The 22574-nt window shown below is 42.8% G+C and overlaps 1 protein-coding gene across 1 annotated transcript in view; it reads left to right on the plus strand.

Annotated features, from left to right (window-relative positions):
• Positions 1–17901, plus strand: part of CCDC25 (coiled-coil domain containing 25) — a 33557-nt gene extending 15656 nt beyond the window's left edge. The window contains exons 5-9 of the mRNA XM_068973757.1: positions 1957–2032; positions 6262–6365; positions 6557–6759; positions 10722–10767; positions 14726–17901. Coding sequence (XP_068829858.1) covers positions 1957–2032; positions 6262–6365; positions 6557–6759; positions 10722–10767; positions 14726–14755 — 459 coding nt within the window. The 3' untranslated portion in view covers positions 14756–17901. The remainder of the gene's footprint in view (positions 1–1956; positions 2033–6261; positions 6366–6556; positions 6760–10721; positions 10768–14725) is intronic.
• The last annotated feature ends 4673 nt before the right edge of the window (positions 17902–22574 follow it).

Below are 22574 nucleotides of genomic sequence, written 5' to 3' on the forward strand. Positions count from 1 at the left end.
GGACCACCAGGGAGGTCCCAACTAAGGCATTTCTAATAGTGCCTGGCACTTGCTTAGTGCTATGTGTGTTTATTCTTTTTTTTTTTGTTAATTTCAGGTGAATTTAACCCAGGCTTTAAAGCTTAAGGATATTCATCAAGTGTTTGGCTTTTTCCCTATGCTTTCTTGATATTTTTGAAAACCTATAGAAAAATCTCACTTATCAAGAGGTTTCTTATCTCATTAACACAGATGGCACAAAGCCTACAGTCAAAATTCTGGCCTTTACCTTAGACTCCCCATACGTTTTGTTTACTCTGACTTAATGCATTCTACTAAGCCAAATGATTTTATTTTATTTGCTCTGCTCATATTATTAGAAGTAGCAAAACAAGAAGAGGGGATTGCTTTAAGAATAGCAGTAGCTTTAGGTAGTAAGGAGGAACATTGGTACATAACCTGATATTAAGGGCCAAGATAACATTTCCACAAAAAACTCCATAAGCACCGTACTCTGGGGCCAGTTGTTAGAGCATGACTTTAGTCCTGGGTTCATCTCTCAGCTCTGACATATACAAGACATGGAGGATCTTGGCCCAGTTACTGAACCTCACTAAGCTTCATTTTCTTCATTGGTAAGGTGAGCATAATAGTACTATCCATTTCATATGTCTATTTACTTAGTGTTCCTAGCATTCAAAAAGTGAATATTCCTAAAGCAGTTCCTAATTTGTTCTTTATTATTCATTTGATATATTTAGTATAGGGTCAGTCAGCTTCTATGAATGTTAGAAGCCCCTGACGGCATCACCATCACTATATTGTAGCCTAGTGTAGTGGTGATTTTAATGATGATGACCTTGTGTTAATCAAGTTGGTAAATTCAGAATCCTGTATTTAAGTGAATAAGTCTATTCACAGGATGAGATAGGGTTTAAGTAGTGACACTTAAATCACTTATTTTTTGGTCAAAATTTAGGTATTTGAGAGATTCCCATTTTGAAACATTAAGGGGAAAAAAGAATAAACTTAATTTTTCAAATATTTAGGTAGATAAAACCTTTCTCACCTAGACAGAAGTGCTTCTGTAATCCCATGCCTAACAGCCAGTGCTGAGCTGATTTCCACTAGCTCTTGCCTCTGACATATTTTTGTTCCTTTGGAATGGTTTTGCTTATTTAGCTTTGACTTTGATACCGTATCTATAAAGTGAATGAATCGATATTTTTTTCTCCCTTATGGTGGAAGGTTATATGTAACACACCAGGAGCTTGGTTCCTGACTAAAGCTGAGGGTAGATGACCTACCAGATGATTTGAGACCGAAAACTGTAAGATGCCTCATGTGCGTGCGTGCGTGCGTGCGTGCGTGCGTGTGTGTGTGTGTGTCAGTCGCTCAGTTGTGTCTGACTCTTCGTGACTCCATGAACTGTAGCGCGCCAGGCTGCTCTGTCCGTGGGGTTCTCCAGGCAAGAAGTGGGTTGCTATTCTCTTCTCCAGGGATCTTCCCGACCCAGGGATCGAACCCAGGTCTTCTGGATTGCAGGCAGGTTCTTTACTGTCTGAGCCACTGCGGAAGCCCTTGAGAGGGGTGTCTCTTGAAAGGCAGGTTAGGGGCCTCAGTTAGGAAATCTTCCCACTGCCAGAAACAGACACCACTTTTCCACAAGGTTTCTAAAAGTATGAATGAGAAGGAAGAAGGAACAAATTACTCAGACATAAAAACGCTTAATATTTTGGTGGTTTTCTTTTCATACCTTGTTTTTATTTACCTATTAAGTATTAGTATTTTCCATATTACTGCCTTCTCTTAAACATTTCCATAATTGACTTTATTTTTCAGTGTCTTGAAATACAGTTGAAGAGCCCCTTGCTTTTAGTAAAATTGTGCCTAGTAAGGTAGCAAAGCCCTATAAAAGTGTTCCAGTATTGCTCAGAAACAAGGTGGTGGGCCATTTGGTTTATTTTTGTGTTTCAGGGAGAGAAAATAGAAGATATTCCAAAGGAGGTGCTGATGGACTGTGCCCATCTTGTGAAGGCCAATAGCATTCAAGGTCAGTTTTCCTAGAGGTGTTTTCAGAACTCACTTTGTGTCTGAAATGGATTACATCATCGAGAACATGTTACTGACTTTGGCTTGAGTCTAGAGAATAACATGTATATAATATGCCTTTCCCCTGTTTTGTTGTTTAAGATGGCAATCTCGCTACCTGTCAGAGAACTGAAGAATAATCTCCCCACCTCCCTAATGTTCATGGCCCATTTCAAGTCTTCTTTTTTTTTTTTTGACTCTGTTTTCTTTCCCTTGAATAGAAAGTTGTCTAGACATGCCTACCCTTAAGGTTATTTGTGTAAAGACTTTTGGAAGTTAGGTTATATTAAAAGCCAGGCGACAGATGTGTCTCGGGTCTTTATTTGTAATGTTGTTGGATATCTTTATTTTCGTTATTTGTTACTGTTTTGTTGGCCAAAAAGTTCTTTGGAGGTTTTCCATAAGATGTTATAGAAAAATCCAAACGAACTTTTGGCCAACCCAATACATTCTAGATTTCAAGTCTCCCATTTGCTCTTTCCTACTTTTTCTTTCTTCTCTCCTTACAGACTTTTTTCTCCCTATGAATTTTACAGATATCAACCACTGATCTTGTCATCTCCCAGAGAATCTTAAATAATTAGTCTGGGGTGATATGTTAGAATCAGTATTTTTATAGTGCTCTCCAGATGTTTCCAGTGTGCAAAGAGTGTTGGGACAATCTGCCTCTGTATATAATACGCTTTTCCCCCTCCCCCACCTCTGTAAGTAGGACCTGTAATACTGGGCTTGGTGCTTGTTGAGTTCTACTGTACAGGATTTAATTTTTCAATGGTCACTGTAGGTCAAGAAGGACAATTAATGGAGTGGAGGTGGCAGTCATAGAGGAGTGTAGGGAGATGGTGTTCTGCTAAGAATGATTGAGCTGATAGACTGGATTTTAGTTGTAGGACATGGACCTAGATAGGGTTGAGGTAAGTTTGCATTCCTTTGAAGTTGATCCAGAGGTTGAGAAAAAATATGGTTTACATAGAAGATAAGCATGGGGCAGACACAGAGCTGACAGCAGGTCGCAGAGGTCGGTGATTACTGGAGAAGAGCTAGAAATGAGCCCCTCCGCCACCTTTTAGCCTCCGGATCTCAGACAGGCAGCTTTCCTGAGTCAGGGGCCTAGCCATAGAAACCGGAAATCTTGCCCTGTAGACCCACTCATCTTCAGCTCTATAAATCATTAAATTGTAATTCATTCTAGGACATTCCATTTTTATGAATAGAACCAAATTCTGAAGATTTCCAGTTAAGGTCTCTGGCTACTGAAATAAAAATAATAAAAATTGAGACTGTCATCATCCTCTTGCCTTGTGTGTTCCAACCTCTTTCACGTATTGTCCCCTTCCCATGCCTCTGGCTAGCAGAGGCAACTTTGTTAAAAGAGCCTTGGCCCAGCCTCTTTCTCCTCAATCCCTCTGTAGTTTACCAGTTCTAGCGAAAACAGAAAAGAGAAGTCATTGAATCACTGACTTGTTAGCCTCTCCTCTTCAGCCTTCCACAGGAATGGCTCACTTAGCAGGGGAAGGAGCTGAGCCCAGGCATCTCATTGTCAGGAGTTAATAGCAGAGGATGCTGAAGAGTGAAGAAGATTGTCTTTGCTGTGGGATTTGCTGAGCGCCCTCTATCTGTGTCACTGTGTCCTTAACATATTTTCCTCCCTGGCTGACCACCTCCCATGCTCTTTGTCCTCATGGAATCTGGTCAGCCTCTTCTTTATTCACTTTATAATCTCTTGCCAGATTATACTGTCTGAAAGCCTGGACACTTTCCATGACACCCTACACCTTGTCTATACAGTTAAATCCAGACTTCTAAGCTGGCATTTAAGCATCTCAGATCTGACCACAGACTCTGTTTCCCTTCGTATGGTTCACACTCCAGCCAAAGCAAATATCTGCTGTTTTCCTACCTTGTGCCTTTGCTTACATTGTCCCCTCTGCCCTCAATGTTATACTTCTGCTCAGTCATCACACGTCTGGACCCAAGCTAAGGCTAAGGGTTGACACAGTAGTTATGATAGTAAGAGCTGCTGCTGCTGCTAAGTCGCTTCAGTCGTGTCTGACTCTGTGCAGCCCCATAGACGGCAGCCCACCAGGCTCCCGTGTCCCTGGGATTCTCCAGGTAAGAACACTGGAGTGGGTTGCCATTTCCTTCTCCAATGCATGAAAGTGAAAAGTGAAAGTGAAGTTGCTTAGTCATGTCCGACTCTTAGCGACCCCATGGATTGCAGCCTACCAGGCTCCTCCATCCGTGGGATTTTCGAGGCAAGAGTACTGGAGTGGGGTGCCGTTGCCTTCTCCAGTAAGAGCTGCTAACATTGAATGTTAATTACGTGCCTGGTACTGTGCCAGAAACATTACACATTATTCCTTTGTCAACTCTACTGAGTTAAGAACATTATTTTCATTTTATAGATGAGGAAGCCAAGATTAAACAATTAGGAATTAAGGAACTTAACTTCTCCTGTGGAATCTTGCGCTTTTTCCATCTTTGAGTGACCTCTACCCTCTCTGAACTGCCTTAGCGCTTCACCTATCTATATCTTTCCATATCACTTGACAACGTCTCATTTTACTTGAGCTTATTTACCTGACTCAACAGAATGAGTTCGCGCAAACTCCAGGAGATAGTGAAGGACGGGGAACCCTGGAGTGCTGCCGTTCATGGAGTTGCAGAGTCGGACACCACTTAGTGACTTAACAAAAAACAAATGTATTTATCTGTCCTCTTTTAATCTTAGAGGCCAGGACACATTGTCTGAGCCATGTTTCTGTCTCCCACAGTGCCTTGCATGTGGAGATTTTTTTAAACTTAATTTTGAAAAAAATTTCAAACCTGCAGAAAAGTTGCAAGAAAAATACAGCTCTCTTCTGCCTTTCATTCAGAGTCAAGCAGTTTTTCCATATTTGTTTGCTCTCTCCCTATGATATACTCAGTGGTTTTTTTTTTTAGCTGAACCATTTGAAAGAAAATCATAGCCATCATGACCATTCAGTGTGTCCTAAGGACATTGCCTAAAGTAACTGTGTTACAGTGATTAAATTCAGGAAATGTAACGTGAGGAGAATACCGTTACTGATAGAGAGACCGTATGTAAGTTTTGTCAGTAGTCCCACTTCTGTCACTTCATAGCATCTCTTTTTCCTGATCCAGGATCCTGTATTCTGTTCACTTGGCATGTCTCTCTGGTCGCCTTTAATCTGGACACTTCTTTGTCTTTCAGGACTTTGACACTTTTAGAGTGGAGGCCACTTTGGTTTGGTCTGATGCTTCCTATTCAGTAGGATCAAATTTTCTGGCAGGAATACTGTGCAAGTGAAGCCTCGTGCATTACAGTCAGGAGGCACCTGCTGCCAATTTGCCTTGTTTTTGGTGATGTTAACATTGATCGTTTAAATAGGGTTGTATTCCCCAGATTTCCCCAGTGTATGTGGTCATTGAATATAAACACTGACATGTATCACCATCAAATTCAGAAGGGCCTTCGGGAGCACTGGACCAGTGATTAAACTGGGATTCTTGGAGCTGCCTGGGAGGCTGTTGGCGTGGAGGGGCACATGAAGTGGGGGCAGAGAGGGCATAGGAGGCATGAACAAGGGCTCCTGGCACCCCTTTTGTCCAGAGCATCTTTGCTTTGACTACTTTGACATGTTTTCTTTGGTGAAAGACGTTCCACTGCTAAAAGAAACAATCAACAGGAACGCTACTAAACGAGTCCAGCTTCCTCATATTTCAGACAAGATTCCAGGAGCCATGGGGACTTGCCCAAAGTGAACCAGCTGGTTTGTGGTAATGCCGGGTAGGATCCTGTCTCCTGAATTCCTTTATCTTGCTGCTTAATCTTCATTAGGTCAAGGGCTCCTTTGAGAATCTGAGAAAACCTGTTTGGCCCTTTTCTCTTTAAAAACATATACAGTAGGTGGTGTTCAACTTTAGAAAGCCTCAGAGTCCCTGAAGCTGATCTCTAGACCCCTGCTTTCCATTGGAATACTTTCGCTTGAATTATTTGTGGGCTTTACCATTTGTCTTTATAGGGGGCTTCTATTTTAAAAAGACAAAATATTTTGTGGTTTGAAACACTCGTGGCTTGTTCATTCTCAGCCTTTTCCCCTGTTGGATTATGGTGACTTAATCATGGGTGTGGGCACCCGTTGCTTAGCGTCCCCCTGCCCACATGCTGAAGACAGTCTCTCTCGGCAGGCTGCAAGATGAACAATGTGAACGTGGTGTACACCCCGTGGTCTAACCTGAAGAAGACGGCCGACATGGACGTGGGCCAGATTGGCTTTCACAGGCAGAAGGATGTGAGTGTGCTGTCGCCGGAAGCGGTGGCGCCCTCGTGCTGAGGGGCGTCTGTCTCTGCTGTCGAGGGCTCCGCATGTCTGTTTCCTAAAGGGAGTCCACCTGGGTGGCAGAGGAAAGCATCTGCCCTATTCTGAGAGGGAGGGGGGAACCATAAAGATTAAGTATCTTTTTTCCTACATCTCCCTCAAAGGTGAAAATTGTGACAGTAGAGAAGAAAGTGAATGAGATCCTGAACCGATTGGAAAAGACCAAAATGGAGCGGTTCCCAGACCTAGAGGCAGAGAAGGAATGCAGAGACCATGAAGAGAGAAATGAGAAGAAAGCCCAGATTCAGGAAATGAAAAGGAGAGAAAAGGAAGAGATGAAAAAGAAGAGGGAGATGGACGAGCTTAGGTATGCTGGAGCTAAGACACTCACATTGACCTTGGACGAGTCCTCACTGCTGACCTAACTGGGAATTAACCCTCAGGAATGGTAGATTCAGTTTGTGATACATGTACCAAAAAAGTTACTGATTCCTTTGGGAAGGGTATAGGATCAACATGAGCTGTCTTGCCCTGTCCTGACCTGGTTTCCTTGGAATACTCTGGATTATTAGCAAGATTGTTCGGCCAGAATGGAGGTATTATGATCAAGCACTGGTATTATCGACATGCACATGTCCCTGTTGGGAGTTCTGCTAAAAATAGGTTGCATGGTCTCATTTATAATACAGTATTCAGGTGGAGAAATCTGGAAGTGTTACCCCAGGTTATAACCTGCCAGCATGAGACAGACTATTGCAGAGACTTACACGTTCAGTTTGATGTAGAATTGTGAGTCTCTCTTGTGTTGTGAACGAAAGAACAATTAGCAGCAGCATCGGTTTCAAAAATGTGTGTTTTGAGTGATGCATGATTTAGACTGTTCTTTTTGTTTTCAATGTGCAGTGGAAAATTGAAAACATACCTTTTTGTGCATTTTACAAATCTACCCTAATTTTGTTTAGAAACATAATACTGTATGTTAGAAATATGAAAAAAAGTGAAAATGTTAGTAGCACAGTCGTTTCCGACTCTTTGCCACCACATGGACTGCAGGGACCCCATGGAGAATCCAAGCAAGAATACTGGAGTGGGTTGCCATTCCCTTCTCCAGGGGATCTTCCCAACCCAGGGATCAAACCTGAGTCTCCTCAGGCGGATTCTTTACCATCTGAACGACCAGGGAAGCTCCCTTGATAATGTCACTTAATTTACATAGAATATTTAAGAAGAAAGGTTAGCTAACACCTTTGGATACTTGTCATCTTCCCAATACTGTATTGTGCTTAACTGCATTATCTCATTTAATCCTAACAATAGCCATGTGAGGCAAATATTTTTTCTCATCTGCATTTTGTAGAAGAGGAAAATGAGACAGAGTAACTCACCCAGAGACATGCAGCTCATCTCCATCTGCTTCTCAACCTCACACACACTGTTTCCACTCTCTTCTGCCCTCTCTTCAGTCTGTTTCAGAGTTTTAGTGAAACTCCAACAACAAGCTCTAAGCTCAGATTTGTTTTATAACCTGTCGGTGCTAGTATCACTTTAATTCCTGTCTTTGACTCTTTGACCCAAGAGATTGAATGCTACGCCTACAAAATCTTCTCATTCTAAAGCCTTTCACTTGCCTTTTTGACATGGCAAATACCATTAAATTTCACCAATAGTGGATTCATTTACTTGGACCACCTGCTAAGAAACGTCTAGTTTAATTGCTGTGATAGCTGAAGAAACTGATGTTTGAATCTTTGGGGAATTCTACAGATAAAGTGAGAAGACATTCTTACCCTGGACAGTATCCTCAGTCCTTCCAAACGGTTTCAGGGAGGAAGTCCTTTACAGCCTCATATCTTGGTGGTGCACAACTTCTTCCCAATTCTAATGCCATTGTTTAGACTCTAAACTCCCTTTTTCAACTTTCTAAACAAGAATGGCAATCAGCTTTTCATTTCTACTTTCTATCAGGAGAATAAAAAAGGATGGAATTGCCATTGTAAAGTCCAGGTTCTTTAAGCTCTAGTCAGGAGTCTATCCATCAGCCTTTAGCTCAGTTCAGTTCAGTTCAGTCGCTCAGTCGTGTCTGACTTTTTGTGACCCCATGAATCGCACCACGCCAGGCCTCCCTGTCCATCACCAGCTCCCAGAGTTCACTCAGACTTATGTCCATCGAGTCAGTGATGCTATCCAGCCATCTTATCCTCTGTCATTCCCTTCTCCTCCTGCCCCCAATCCCTCCCAGCATCAGAGTCTTTTCCAGTGAGTCAACTCTTTGCATGAAGTGGCCAAAGTACTGGAGTTTCAGCTTTAGCATCATTCCTTCCAAAGAAATCCCAGGGCTGATGTCCTTCAGAATGGACTGGTTGGATCTCCTTGCAGTCCAAGGGACTCTCAAGAGTCTTCTCCAACACCACAGTTCAAAAGCATCAATTCTTCGGCGCTCAGCCTTCTTCACAGTCCAACTCTCACATCCATACATGACCACAGGAAAAACCATAGCCTTGACTAGACGGACCTTAGTCGGCAAAGTAATGTCTCTGCTTTTGAATATGCTATCTAGGTAAGTGTCTTTTAATTTCATGGCTGCAGTCACCATCTGCAGTGATTTTAGCTTAGAACAGAGCAAAACCCGTGACACAGAAGGAACCAGCTTCCTTCTCAGATGAAAAGAGCAGCAGTCCCTAAAGACAGAACTCCATCTTGTTCTTACAAATAAGTGCTTTACGTACCCTGTCCTCAGTGTGCAGAAATTCCAGTGATCTGATACTCTGAATAGGTCTACGTAAAGATCATTCTTTGAAGTAGTTTTCTTAAAGAAGTATTTAGATTGTCGGGAGAATGCCGAACTGTGAAGGTTAAGTGGTAGCATTATATTTTGTTGTTGATGAGTCAGTAAGTCATCTCTCTGTGACCCCACTGACTGCAGCACACCAGGCCTCCCTGTCCATCACCAACTCCTGGAGTTTACTCAAACTCATGTCCATTGAGTCAGTGATGCCATCCAACCATTTCATCCTCTATTGTCACCTTCTCTTCCTGCCTTCAGTCTTTCCCAGCATCAGGGTCTTTTCCAGTGAGTCGACTCTTTGCATCAGGTGGCCAAAGTATCGGAGCTTCAGCATCAGTCCTTCTATTAACCATTTTATTCATTTATACAATAATGAAAAATTCCCCTTATTTAGACTCCACATGCTAATTCTCACTTACCATCTTGTTCATTAGCTTTTTAGACAGCTTTTTTGGCGCACGCTTGCCTTATAGCTTAGCATCTAATGGGATTTTTGTGTAGAGAATCTCTGTGTAGGGTTACCTGTAGAGAGGAAGGCTTGAGTGACATGTTCCTTCCTTGCCTGCTGTGCTGTCAGCCACACTTAGAGTGTGGATGCAGCAGAAGAAACACAGCCCAGGTTCTGGAAGTAGTCGGGGCCTCAGAAGTGACCTTGCTGGGAAAGGGAGAGAAGCAGAACAGCTCCTGCTCAGTTTCATGTGGATTTTGGAGGGCCTTCAAACAGGTTCCTGTGAGTCTCCCAGGGGACACCATCGTTTATTGACAAACACTGGAGAGGAGTGTCTGTAGTTCCCCCGCAGTGTGCCCAAGTCAGTTTCATCTCCGTAGTTGGCTTCCTGGTCATAGCCTGCTCACCTGTTCTGTTAGAACCTTGCATAACTTAACTTGGCTTTTGTGATATTGTAACAAACTTCTATTAACATTGAAATCTAGCTCACCACGTAAACATTGAAACTGGAAGGAATAAGCAGCAATCAGAAAAGGAGTCAGTAGAGGAGAAGTGTGTGACAGATCAGAAAAGACCAAGGGTAGGACCTAAGGGTCTATCTAAGGTGGGGATGTTTCAGAGTTGGCAGCTTCAGAGATAGAGTTGAAGCCCAAGGTTCAGGTGATTGAAGTTAGTAAAGAACAAGACCCCAGAGAGATGACAAGTCACAACTGCTCTGCTAAGTCACTTCAGTTGTGTCCAACTCTGTGTGACCCCAGAGACGGCAGCCCACTAGGCTCCTCTGTCCCTGGGATTCTCCAGGCGAGAACACTGGAGTGGGTTGCCATTTCCTTCTCCAGTGCATGAAAGTGAAGTCGCTCAGTCATGTCCAACTCTTAGTGACCCCATGGACTGCAGCCTACCAGGCTCCTCCTTCCATGGGATTTTCCAGGCAAGAGTACTGGAGTGGGGTGCCATTGCCTTCTCTGCAAGTCATAGCAGAGATGCTGTTTTCTTCAGAAGGCCCTCAGCATTGCTAGATACTTGGTAAATGTTCATGAAATACTGCCAGCCAGAAAATCTTACTTAAAATGTGTTTTGTTTTTTTTTCTTCTAGGAGCTATTCATCACTAATGAAAGTTGAGAATATGTCTTCAAATCAGGTACATTCAAGTTATTCACTCTAATTTTGTGCCTTGAAATAACTCACTAAGTTTGTAATGATTGAGTTTTTGGCCAGTGTTGGTTGACATGTCGCAGTTGGCTTGACAGCGGTTTGGCAATGATTGAACACTCAGGTGGATTCTATTAGACACTGCCCACCTTCCCTGTGGACTTCATAGCGTGTTTGTTTTCAGGAACTTTTTCATTCCCTGTTTCCCTCTTTTCCAGCAGGCATGCCAAAAATGCCTTTATTTATTAATGCTCTATAGTAATGTGACTGCAGATTCTATGTTTTAATTGAGCAAGGACAAAATTATCACCTTCAGTTAAATTAAATGAAAGATCTTAACTGTAGTCTAAGCACCAACATTGGTTGTCTTCATGTTCCTCAGGACCTAAGATACAGAGAGATGGTGATCCACGTTATAGTGTAGAAGGGGTCTTCTTAGCATCAGCAAGCACATCATTATTTTATTGGAACCGTGGCAGGGACTTACTGTCCACAAGTGCTGTCTTGCCCAAAATTTATTTTGAAGTGGCTGGAAATAGCATAGTTAGGCCATTATTAAACAGTCTGTGCAAAAAAAAATGAAATTAGACAGGTGTATTTGCTTCTATGTTGAGTGTTTATAGTATAGCATATGATGCTTTAGATGTGTTGTCCCATGCACTGGGTACTCTTTGCATGTGGCTATTTAAATTACATTTAATTTTATTTAATTTAAAAACTCAGTGTCTCAGTCACACTAGCCACGTGCGTCTAGTGGCTACGCTATTGGATGGTGTAGAAGTAGGTCATTTCCATCACAGCAAAAAATACTATTAAGCAACACTGCTTTAGATGCTTAAAAATAACAGAACCTGTTTCCTTAAAGGTCACCTCACCAAACCCCATATTCAATGCATGAATTGTAATTGTTAATAGGATTTTACACCTTGTTCATCTGTAAATGTCCTAAAAATTGATAAGAACAGTAGTCTTATTCCTGTCCCTTTGGCGAACTAAAGTTACGAGGCTCCTTTATGAGTCAGAGATGTACCTTTATAATTTATTCGTGAAAAATTCCAGAGTAGTATTAGGTAATTAAATAGAGCCTTGACTTTGAAGTTCTGAGGCTTAAACTGCCATTTACTAATTGGATAAGACTAATAAAGTTAACCTCTCCGAGGGAGTATTCATCAGCAGTAAAGAGAGACATATTATCTCATGGGGCTGTTCTAGAATTTAAAGAAGGTCATGTGTGTGAAAGTTCCTCCTTGACTTAGACACTCTATGAATATAACGGTCATTATTATTTCTTATCCATATAGTCCTTGGTTGTTATTTATCCACGGAGCATCAGTATCAAGAGATAAGGTGTATTTAATCCCTTCTGGAAACTACTCTGCGAAAACAGTTTAACAGTTGAGCAGAAGTTGTTACCATAACCCAAGTCTGATGTCTTTGCTGTGGTTGTTGTTGTGATTGAAGTTTTCCGTTATTTAGAGACAACTTCCCAGCAGAAATGTGGCATGTATATTGTGTTATGACTTTAGCCATTTTCATTATGGATTTTCAAAGTTTGGATGTTGTTTTGGAATTAAGAAACACACATATGCACACACACATATACATCTGTGTACAGACCCTACCCGATTAGTGACATGTTAAAAGTTCCAGGATTAGAAAGTCAGGTTTGTAGACCAAAGGATTACTAACCTTCCTGCCTTTCCGCTCCCTCCGTCACTGCTGCTGCTGTTCCCATGCCCATGCCAGAACCAGGTTCAAACTTCCAAGGAAGTTCTGTGCTGGGTGCTTCTGTTCTCTCACAGTGCAAGGACTCACATAGCTCTTCCTCCTTCTTCAAAAGAATGGACTTTCATTCTTGCAACCATCTTCTGTTAAGGGGACGCAGACATTTTTGAATCCACAGCTTGGTCAGTTGATTTTCAGGCAAAGACTGATATTTACTTAATTTTGAACTTAGCTTACACAAGTTCATCAGGAAAAATATTAGTCTTCTACTCTGAGATTGGTTTTAATTTTGAGTTTTTGCTGTCCTGTTTAGAATGATTTTCTTCCATCTATCATTTCTTTCTAATTTCTAAATTTGGTATCAGGAACCATGGACCGTTTCCTGTGACATTTTATTTGCTTATCACTTTTTAAGTGGATGACGAGAAACCTGTTTTGCTACACTGAAAAGCATGTTGACTCTTGTTTAGTCACTAAATTGTGTCTGACTCTTTTGTGACCCCATGGACTATAGCCCACCAGGCTCCTCTGCCTATGGGATTTCCCAGGTAAGAATGCTGGAGTAGGAGCCATTCCCTTCTCCAGGGAATCTTCCCCCAAAATATTTTGACTCTTAAAGGGAATCTAAAATACAGAAATTGTCCAAGTCAAGTCTTAGATTGCAGCTATATATTTAAAAGTTACTGTAATCCCAAAAAAACACAGATCCCCTGCCACATGGAAACTTCGAAGATCTAACTCATAGGTTTTATCAGGAGTAATTCACTTTGATTGGCACCAAGCCACATTATCTTAGTGAGTTTTGGGGACACAGATATCCTCAGATCATCCTTGGATCTCAAGCTGACCTTCGAAGATATAGGATGACTCTTTCAACATCTCTGATACTATTATTTCAGTGTAGAACTCTTGGGCAATTAGAGTTTGTGTGTGTGGATAGACTACAAACAGTAGTTTGCATTTTGTACAATTATCCAAGGCATTTTCACTGTGGCCTGAATTCCTTGTGCTAATTGAAGCGGGCACAGAGAAGCCTGCTGAATGGAAATCAAGCCAGACTTCCCAGAAACCACTGTTTTCTACCTTTTCCCCGGTTTCCCTGCCCATCTTTAACACAAGCTGTTAAGGAGAAAAGCATGTCGAATACCTGTAAGCCTAAGTCCTCTCCCTCTCTATCAAGGCAGGTATAAAGCATGGGAAAAAGAGAGACGCCAAAACAATGTTGTGTTCAGGTTACGACATGTTCATGCAAATGTATCAGAACTCACAGTATTAATGAATGTTGGCATCCAGAGCAGTCGTCTCAGGGTATGCAGTAGCTCAGAAAGGAACTTCACAGTGAAAGTCGCTCAGCTGTGTCCAACTCTTTGCGATGCTCTGGACTTGAAGGAGCTGCCAGGCTCCTCTGTCCGTGGAATTCCCCAGGCGAGAATACTGGAGTGGGTTGCCATTCCCTTCTCCAAGGCATCTTCCCGACTCAGGGATCGAACGTGGGCCTCCTGCGTTATGGCAGGCAGATGCTTTCCTGTCTGAGCCGCCAGGGAAGCCCAGAAAGGAGCTTTGGGGTTCGCTTTTGTGCTTGGTCTCCAGGGCTTGTCTATACACAATAAAATCAGTCCTTACACAGATACCATTGCCATGTGAGGATTTTTTTTTTTAACAAAAACTTGGCAAGCCAGCTAACTTGGTAACTAGCTTGTAGCTTCTGGATGACTTTTTCTATTAAAAAAAAAAAAGAGAGAGATGCCACCTTATGAAATAACAAATACATGATCCCCTGAGGCTCAAAATAATGGAATTTAAATCAAAAATATTTTTGCATATTTATAGCTTTGTTGGCATTAAAACATCGAGGCAGTGTTTGTTTTGTTTCATACTGTGGTCTGTTTGTTGAAGGAGGAGTCATGTTTTCTGCACCCTATAGTAGGTCGTTGGGCCTCACTTCACGGTGTGGGACTCATTGGTCTCTCACTGCCGGGCAATCCAGTGATGACATGCCGGGCCATGTAGTGATGACGCCTTAGAGAACACAGCTGCTCTTGTCATTTTTCTAAACAACTAACAATTTAAGATAGAGAAGAAATGACTGAATTTAATTATTTTATTTTTTAATTGAATTCTATAGTTTGCCATAAGGAAGCTTGTTACTTAATACTTTAAGTTTTTAAATTGAGCTACTTATTTTGAAGGCTTTTATGGTTTCACTGTTTTGTCTCTTACAGGATGGCAATGATTCAGACGAATTCATGTGAATGGAGAAAAGGACCTTTTAAAGATGTGAATTTGGGGCAGTGTGCAGAAGTTTTCATTTCATCTATGTTCTGAGTCATAAAAAAACAACCAACTAAAATTCTGCCTTCATAATATTCTACAAATATTACCAACTTCGGAGTTAAAAAAAAAAAGTGTTCCCTTTTTTGCTGTCAGCAAAGGATCAGATGAATATATATGTATATATAATGTGTATACAGTATAGTTGGACTTTAATACAGCATATAACTTTAGGAAAGTGAAAATATTTTTGCCAGAACATGCCTTGGAACCTCGCGAAAGTTGGCCGCCCCTGTTCTTGGAATAGACTCTAGAACGAACCAACTCTGGAAAGTATTTCTATTACTGCGGTCTGTCCTGAAAACAGATGCCTTGAAAAGCTCCTCATATTCTTAAAATAGTCTCAGTTCTGTTAAGAAGAACATATTGATGAGCAATATAAGTGAATGTTCCTCTCACCCCTGACTCCCTGATTAAGGAAAAAAAAAAGGTCTGGGTTTTGAAAGTGATAGTGATATTTTCAGAAGATAACTGGCTTCGGTGGTCATGTCCCATAGTGCCACCTGAGTCTGTTAATGGATCTGCCCTCATCTCTCAACTTCTCCAGGCTTCCACCTGCTACATCCTTCCTTTTCCCATTGAGAGCCTCCACCCAGGCACCATCAGACTTAAGAAAAAGAATAGTCGATGTTAATCAGGGTTGGGCCTTATGGCAGTTTTTACCTGAGCCCCAGGTTGTATATTACAGCTTCCGGCTCCAGAGTCATTTCTTAGCAGTGAGGGAAGAAACAGGAAGGAGTGCTCTGTGAATTCCTTTGAAGATGTAGGTTACCTGGTTTCTGTCTTGGGATGTAGCATAAAGCCCAAGTCTACTTGGCAATTATGGTTTAGAAAGACTTAAGCATTTCACTTGCCAGCTGAGTAGTTTGTTATTTACTTTGAAATAATATTTATTTTGAGTGGTAATCCCGGAGTTCAGATTCCTCAGTTGTAGACTCAGTAACTTAATAGGTAACAGTCCTGCTCATCTGAACCACCTGCCTTCCAGGGTGATTCTGAATAGAAGAGAGATCTCTGTGACAATCTGTAAAGCAACTGCTATGGAAAGAGACAAAACAATGAAAAGGAAAGACACAAAGTCTGTGGGTCAGAAGGCAGAGAGGTTCACACTTTAACTACACCCAGAAGTCTTCAGCTCTGTTCCAACACAGCAAAAGCGCCTCCTCCAACAGATATTCCACCTGTAATAGTAGAATAGAAACAAGACTTATTTCTGTTTATCCCAAGTTGGTGTGTGGGGTTGAACTGGAAAACGTCTTGGGCCAAATTTTGAGAGAGGGTGCAGAAGATGACTGCATAGATTAGTGATTATCTCTGTATATATGTCTCCTGATAGCCCGGAATTCTGTGAGTTGGAAATATAACAATGAAGACTCATGTTTTATTTGGGAGGACAGTAGTCTATAACTTCTTAGAATTTGCTCGTTAGTTCCCTCCCCAAGCTGGTTCTCAGGGTGATCAGGCTGTAAAACCCTTCTCTGTCACGTGGGCTTAATCTGACAGGTTCTACAGGGGTGATCTTCCTCCCTCACTCACAGATGTGTCTGTCCCAGATGCCAGTGGGGGCCAGAGTGGATGACCTTTCTCAGACACCTTCTTGATTGAGTGTAAATCAGCAACTGTGCTTCTTCAATCGGATAGCCCTCCCACCTGGTTACTGTAAATGAAGTGCTGCAGCTGTCTAGAGTGGGGAGACTGCCTCTGGCATTGCTTGTGTAACCTCATCTCTCTGCCCCACGTTACAGCATATACAGGGAGAACTTTGGAAGAATACATCTGTTTTTACTGTAGTGTGAGAGATCCTGGGGTCCACATGGTAAACTCTTAGCTGACACTGGTTTCAAATCCCTGGCCCTCGACCCTTTCCAGCTGCTCTTTGCTGATCGCCCCCCCTTCCCCCTCTTTCTGCGCGATGGGCGGGGTTTTTGACTAGCTCCCATGGCCCCAGAGGAAGCATCCTCCTTTCCTTCTGAGAACATTGGCTCAGTACCAACAGGTCAAACTGTTGGCATTGAAGTCATCTCATTTCTGGCTATTGGCATGTTTCTCAGCTTTTTATAGGAAAATTCCAGACTGTTGGCATTTCTGTAAGCTGTGCCCTTGGTCAAATCACACACTGTGAGCATTTCTCTTTTCCACTCCGCCTCCAGTCTCCCCACTTTAATCTGTGTCCAGGTCAGGGTTACATGATTATTTACTTAACAAACTGTCGTATTCCTGTAACTTGAGAATTTATTTCTTATCCACCTTTTTTGACCTGGAGTCACAATCTTTTGGGCAAGGGAAGTTTGTCACAGTGCTTGGGGTAGAACAGACTTTAGGAAGTTTACCAAAATAGGGAAGCGTTTGACCTTTGCAAAGTAGGCACTCAGCTGTGGTGGAACCCCTTCAGTATCTGTTTTTGTTGCTGGGCTGTGTTGAACATTGGCTAAAGCCCAGATTTTGGTGAACCTTTGAACTGTTCAGTGCCAGTGGTTTCCCCCACTTGGGAAGGAAGGCGTGAGCCACACATATAGCAAGATTAGAGAGGGAAGTAGGTTCTGGCCTCTTGTTTAAGACCAAAGCTGTTCCTCCCACATTTGTATCCATCAGAGACAGAAAGCTCTCCTCTTACAGGCTGGAACAGGTTACGGGAAAAGCTGAGCAGGATGGAGAAATGGAAAACACGTTCCAGTTTTTCCTGACCTGTGGTCTTGAAGCCTGCTTTTCTCTGTTTGATTTGAAGGACAGCGTTGTGAATAATAAATCCCACACTCAGAATGATCACAGTAGAGTGAGTGGGCAACATCTTGATTCTGAAGTAGGCTGGGAAACAGTCCAGCTGTACTCAGCAGTGTAAAATTAGAAACATCAGTTCCAAGCTAAATGTCCATCTCAACCCGTCTAACTCTAGGGAGTGTGTAAGAGCTGGGAAGTGAGGACAGCACATCCAGTGCCCCAGCAGGCCACCGTTTAAGGTGGGCTTCGTGAGAGCCCTTTCCTGCTGGTGCACGTGGGCCCAGCACAGGGCAAGTGACTTGTGTGCGTCACGTCATTTCATGTTGAGTATGAACAATGCCACCCATACACTCGTCATGTTCTGGATGAATGACATGTAAAATAGAATAAAAGCTTATAGTTTGAGAAGAACCAAGTGTGCGTGTGGGCTTTCACTTTCCTCCTTCATGACGCAGTCCCTTTGATGGGCTGTGTGTACTTACTTTAGGCAAGTAGGAAGAAGGAGGTTCCTGGCTACATGGGATGGTGCCCTTCGAACAGTCAGTTTTGCTCTTTAGCAGGAAGAAAAGAACAACTCAGAGCAAAGGGGAAATGCCCAGGGGTTTCAGGAGGAGAACTGAAGACCTCGTAGGCTCGGTGCTGTCTCTGTGCACCAGAATGTGAGGTCTACAACTCAGTTCCCCGCCCCTCTAGAGTTCCTAGGGGTCTGCCTGAGACCCTGACCCCTGGATGAGGTGTGAACTGCAGACTTGCTGGAATGGTATCCTTGATGAATGTGGTAGCTCAGGGCCAGTGCTCTGTTCACAGAGCTACCCCTTCTGGGATCCTGTGTTGTCACTGCTGACAACACACGTTACCCAGTGTGTTGGCAGGAGGTATCAGGGTAGGAGGAACCACAGAAACAGACTTCTTCTCCACCAGCTGTAAAAAGCATATTTGACTTCTTAAGTGTTTATTAGAGCAGGGGCCCCCGTTGAAGTCTGAGCACAGACTGGAAAAGAATTTCCAGACACACAGCATTTCAGAAGGGAGTGAGTTTGTTAGAACAAAGCAGAGGTAATGTGGGCTCCGTGAGTGCAGTAGGCCGACCTCCTGACAGACCAGGGAGAGCCATCGCTTTTTGTGGGTTAGCAACCAATTTTTATAGCCTCAATACAAAACTCCTGCTGGAAGGTTGGCATTAGGTGAAAAGGGCTGTAGGGCGACTACCGGGGTGGGCATTTTTGCTTAATTTGGAGTCGGGAATCCTGTTAGTGATGATCACAGGGGCTTTTGCCAATGATTACAGAGGGGCTTAGTCAGCTTTGGAGGTGACTTTGGTTTGGGGCTCCACTTCTCTGGCCTTGGCGCAAAGCCTTGCACCTGTGTCCTTGGGGCAGGACTCAACAGCCCCCAACCCCTGGGATCTAATGCCTGGTGATCTGAGGTAGAACTGAAATGAGTGAGGGGCTTTCCTTGTGGCTCAGCTAGTAAAGAATCTGCCTGCAATGTGGGAGACCTGGGTTCGATCCCTGCGTTGGGAAGATTCCCTGGAGAAGGGAAAGGCTACCCATTCCAGTATTCTGGCTTGGAGAATTCCATGAACTGTAAATAAACTGCACAATAAATGTAATGTGTTTGAATCATCCCAAAACTATCCCCCCACCCCATCCCATCCCAGTGCAAGGAAAAATCGTCTTCCATGAAACCAGTCCCTAGTGCCAAAAAAGGTCAAGGACCGCTACATTAGAGGATACTGGGTTCTGTTTCTCACTAGTCAAGGCAAACCTGCATTCTTTTGGTTTTAACTGCCTTAGCTACTAGAATTCTGGGGTTTAAGTTTTTGAGTCAATCAACCTATCTGGGGAATGTAGGTGGAAACCAGAGTTTTCACATAGAAAAATGTAGAGATTCATTTATATTCTTACTGGCCTCGAGTATACAAAATACTAGTACCTGTCTAACGCTGTGTGTTAACCATGGCTTACGATTAGAATATACACACGGCTGTTTTTCTGTCTCACAACTGATTGCTTTGTTTTGTCTTGCTGAATTCACGGTATCAGTTGTTGGAGGAATGCCAAGCTCTCCACCTTAGTGATGGTAACTACAGCTCTGCACTCTGCCGGATGAAATAAGAAACAGGTCTCTGTGTTGGCAAGCGCCAGTGGGCCCTGACTGGGCATTTTCTGCCTTTGTTGACAGCCAAGGAATGGAGGCTGGGAAATGAACACTCACCCTGGAATCCCATGTAGCTTTTGCTAGTTCCCAACCCTGGTGAGTGGGTGTCAGTATTTAAGGCTTAAAAAAAAGGGGTGGGGGGGAATTCTCTAAACTCAGTATTGTTTTTCAATCCCACATCAACCCCATCCTTTGTAACCACTGCATTAAAAATACAAGATTAATGGCCTGACATTTTACATCCTGCCTAGATGAAGCCTTAGATGTCTGCGTACTTGATGGTATTTTGGTTTCTGCCTCAGCGATTTGCCTTGTAAAAAGAAGGTCAACATTTGCTTATGATTTCTGGGATATGCTTATGATTTCTGGGATATGCTTATGAGAACAGGATTTTCCAGGTGTTGAGGGCTAGTCTGTTGATCTTGAACTGTTTTAGCTCTTAGTCAAAATGCACGGTCAACAGGTTAAAATTACAGACTGAGAAATATAAAGGGAAAATATTATTCGAGGCAATGGTCTTTCATCCAGCTCGGCCTTACCGGAATTGTCTTCAGTTATGAAGGCCATTGCTTCATTATATTATTCAATACATCCCTTCAGAACTCTGAAATTTTTGTTCTTTGGTTAACATACTCAGCACCCAATAAGGTTTACATAACTTATTTCAACAATAGAATGGGAAAGACTAGAGATACCAAGGGAACATTTCATGCGCAAATGGGCTCGATAAAGGACAGAAATGGTATGGACCTAACAGAAGCAGAAGATATTAAGAAGAGGTGGCAAGAATACACAGAAGAACTGTACTAAAAAGATTTTCATGACCCAGATAATCACCATGGTATGATCATTCACCTGGAGCCAGACATGCTGGAATGTGAAGTCAAGTGGGCCTTAGGAAGCTTCACTATGACCAAAGCTAGTGGAGGTGATGGAATTCTACTTGATCTATTTCAAATCCTAAAAGATGATTCTGTGAAAGTGCTGCACTCAATATGCCAGCAAATTTGGAAAACTTAGCAGTGGCCACAGGACTGGAAAAGGTCAGTTTTCATTCCAATCCCAAAGAAAGGCAATTCCAAAGACTGCTCAAACTACTGCACAATTGCACTCATCTCACATGCTAGTAAAGTAATGCTCAAAATTCTCCAAGCCAGCTTCAGCAGTATGTGAACCATGAACTTCCAGATGTTCAAGCTTGATTTAGAAAAGGCAGAGGAACCAGAGATCAAATTGCTAACATCTGTTGGATCAGCAAAAAAGCAAGAGAGTTCCAGAAAAACATCTATTTCTGCTTTATTGACTATGCCAAAGCCTTTGACTGTGTGGACCACAATAAACTGTGGAAAATTCTTCAAGAGGTGGGAATACCAGACCACCTGACCTCCTCTTGAGAAATCTGTATGCAGGTCATGAAGCAACAGTTAGAACTGAACATGGAACAACAGACTGGTTCCAAATAAGAAAAGGAGTGCGTCAAGGCTGTATATTGTCACCCTGCTTATTTAACTTATATGCAGAGTACATCATGAGAAATGCTGGGCTGGAGGAAGCACAAGCTGGGATCAAGATTGCCAGGAGAAATATCAATAACCTCAGATATGCAGATGACACCACCCTTTATGGCAGAAGGCGAAGAAGAACTAAAGAGTCTCTTGATGAAAGTGAAAGAGGAGAGTGAAAAAGTTGGCTTAAAACTCAACATTCATAAAATTAAGATCATGGCATCTGGTCCCATCACTTCATGGCAAATAGATGGGTAACAGTGGAAAGAAGAAGGCTGAGTGCTGAAGAATTGATGCTTTTGAACTGTGGTGTTGGAGAAGACTCTTGAGAGTCCCTTGGACTGCAAGGAGATCCAACCAGTCCATTCTGAAGGAGATCAGATTTCTTTGAAAGGAATGATGCTAAAGCTGAAACTCCAGTACTTTGGCCACCTCGTGCGAAGAGTTGACTCATTGGAAAAGACTCTGATGCTGGGAGGGATTGGGGGCAGGAGGAGAAGGGAACAACAGAGTATGAGATGGCTAGATGGCATCGCTGACTCGATGGACGTGAGTCTGAGTGAACTCTGGGAGTTGGTGATGGACAGGGAGGCCTGGTGTGCTGCGATTCATGGGGTCGCAAAGAGTCGGACATGACTGAGCGACTGAACTGAACTGAAAATCACTGCAGATGGTGATTCCAGCCATGGAATTAAAAGACTCCTTAGAAGAAAAGTTACGACATCACTCTGCCAACGAAAGTCTGTATAGTCAAAACTGTGGTTTTTCCAGTAGTCATGTACAAATGTGTACAAATGCAGGACATAAACAAGGCTGAGAACTGAAGAACTGATGCTTTCAAATTGTAGTGCTGGAGAAAACTCTTGAGAGACCTTTGCACTACACGGAGATCAAACCAGTCATTCCTAAAGGAAATCAACCCTGAATATTCATTGGAAGGACTGATGCTGAAGCTCCAGTAGTTTGGCCACCTGTTGCAAAGAGCCAACTCATTGGAAAAGACCCTGATGGTGGGCAAAATTGAGGGCAGGAGGAGAAGGGGTCAATAGAAGGTGAGATGGTTGGAGGGCATCACAAACTCAGTGGACATGAGTTTGAGCAAACTCCAGGAGACGGCGAAGGACAGGGAAGCCTGGCATGCTGCAGTCCACGGGGTTGCAAAGAGTTAGACATGACTGAGCAACTGAACAACAACAGAGGGTAAAGGAAACCTACAGACTCTCCCTCGCTTCAGCATGCCCTCTCCTTCCTCCAAGCAGCTGTGAATTCCATGGATCTCCCAGGATTCTGAATTGGGAAGAATATTTTAAAAGTTTTCTTTGATATGAGTAGAAATTCAGAATTTGAAAGGAAAAGA

The sequence above is a fragment of the Capricornis sumatraensis genome, chromosome 6 (assembly GCF_032405125.1).
Source record: "Capricornis sumatraensis isolate serow.1 chromosome 6, serow.2, whole genome shotgun sequence".
Classification (NCBI taxonomy): domain Eukaryota; kingdom Metazoa; phylum Chordata; class Mammalia; order Artiodactyla; family Bovidae; genus Capricornis; species Capricornis sumatraensis.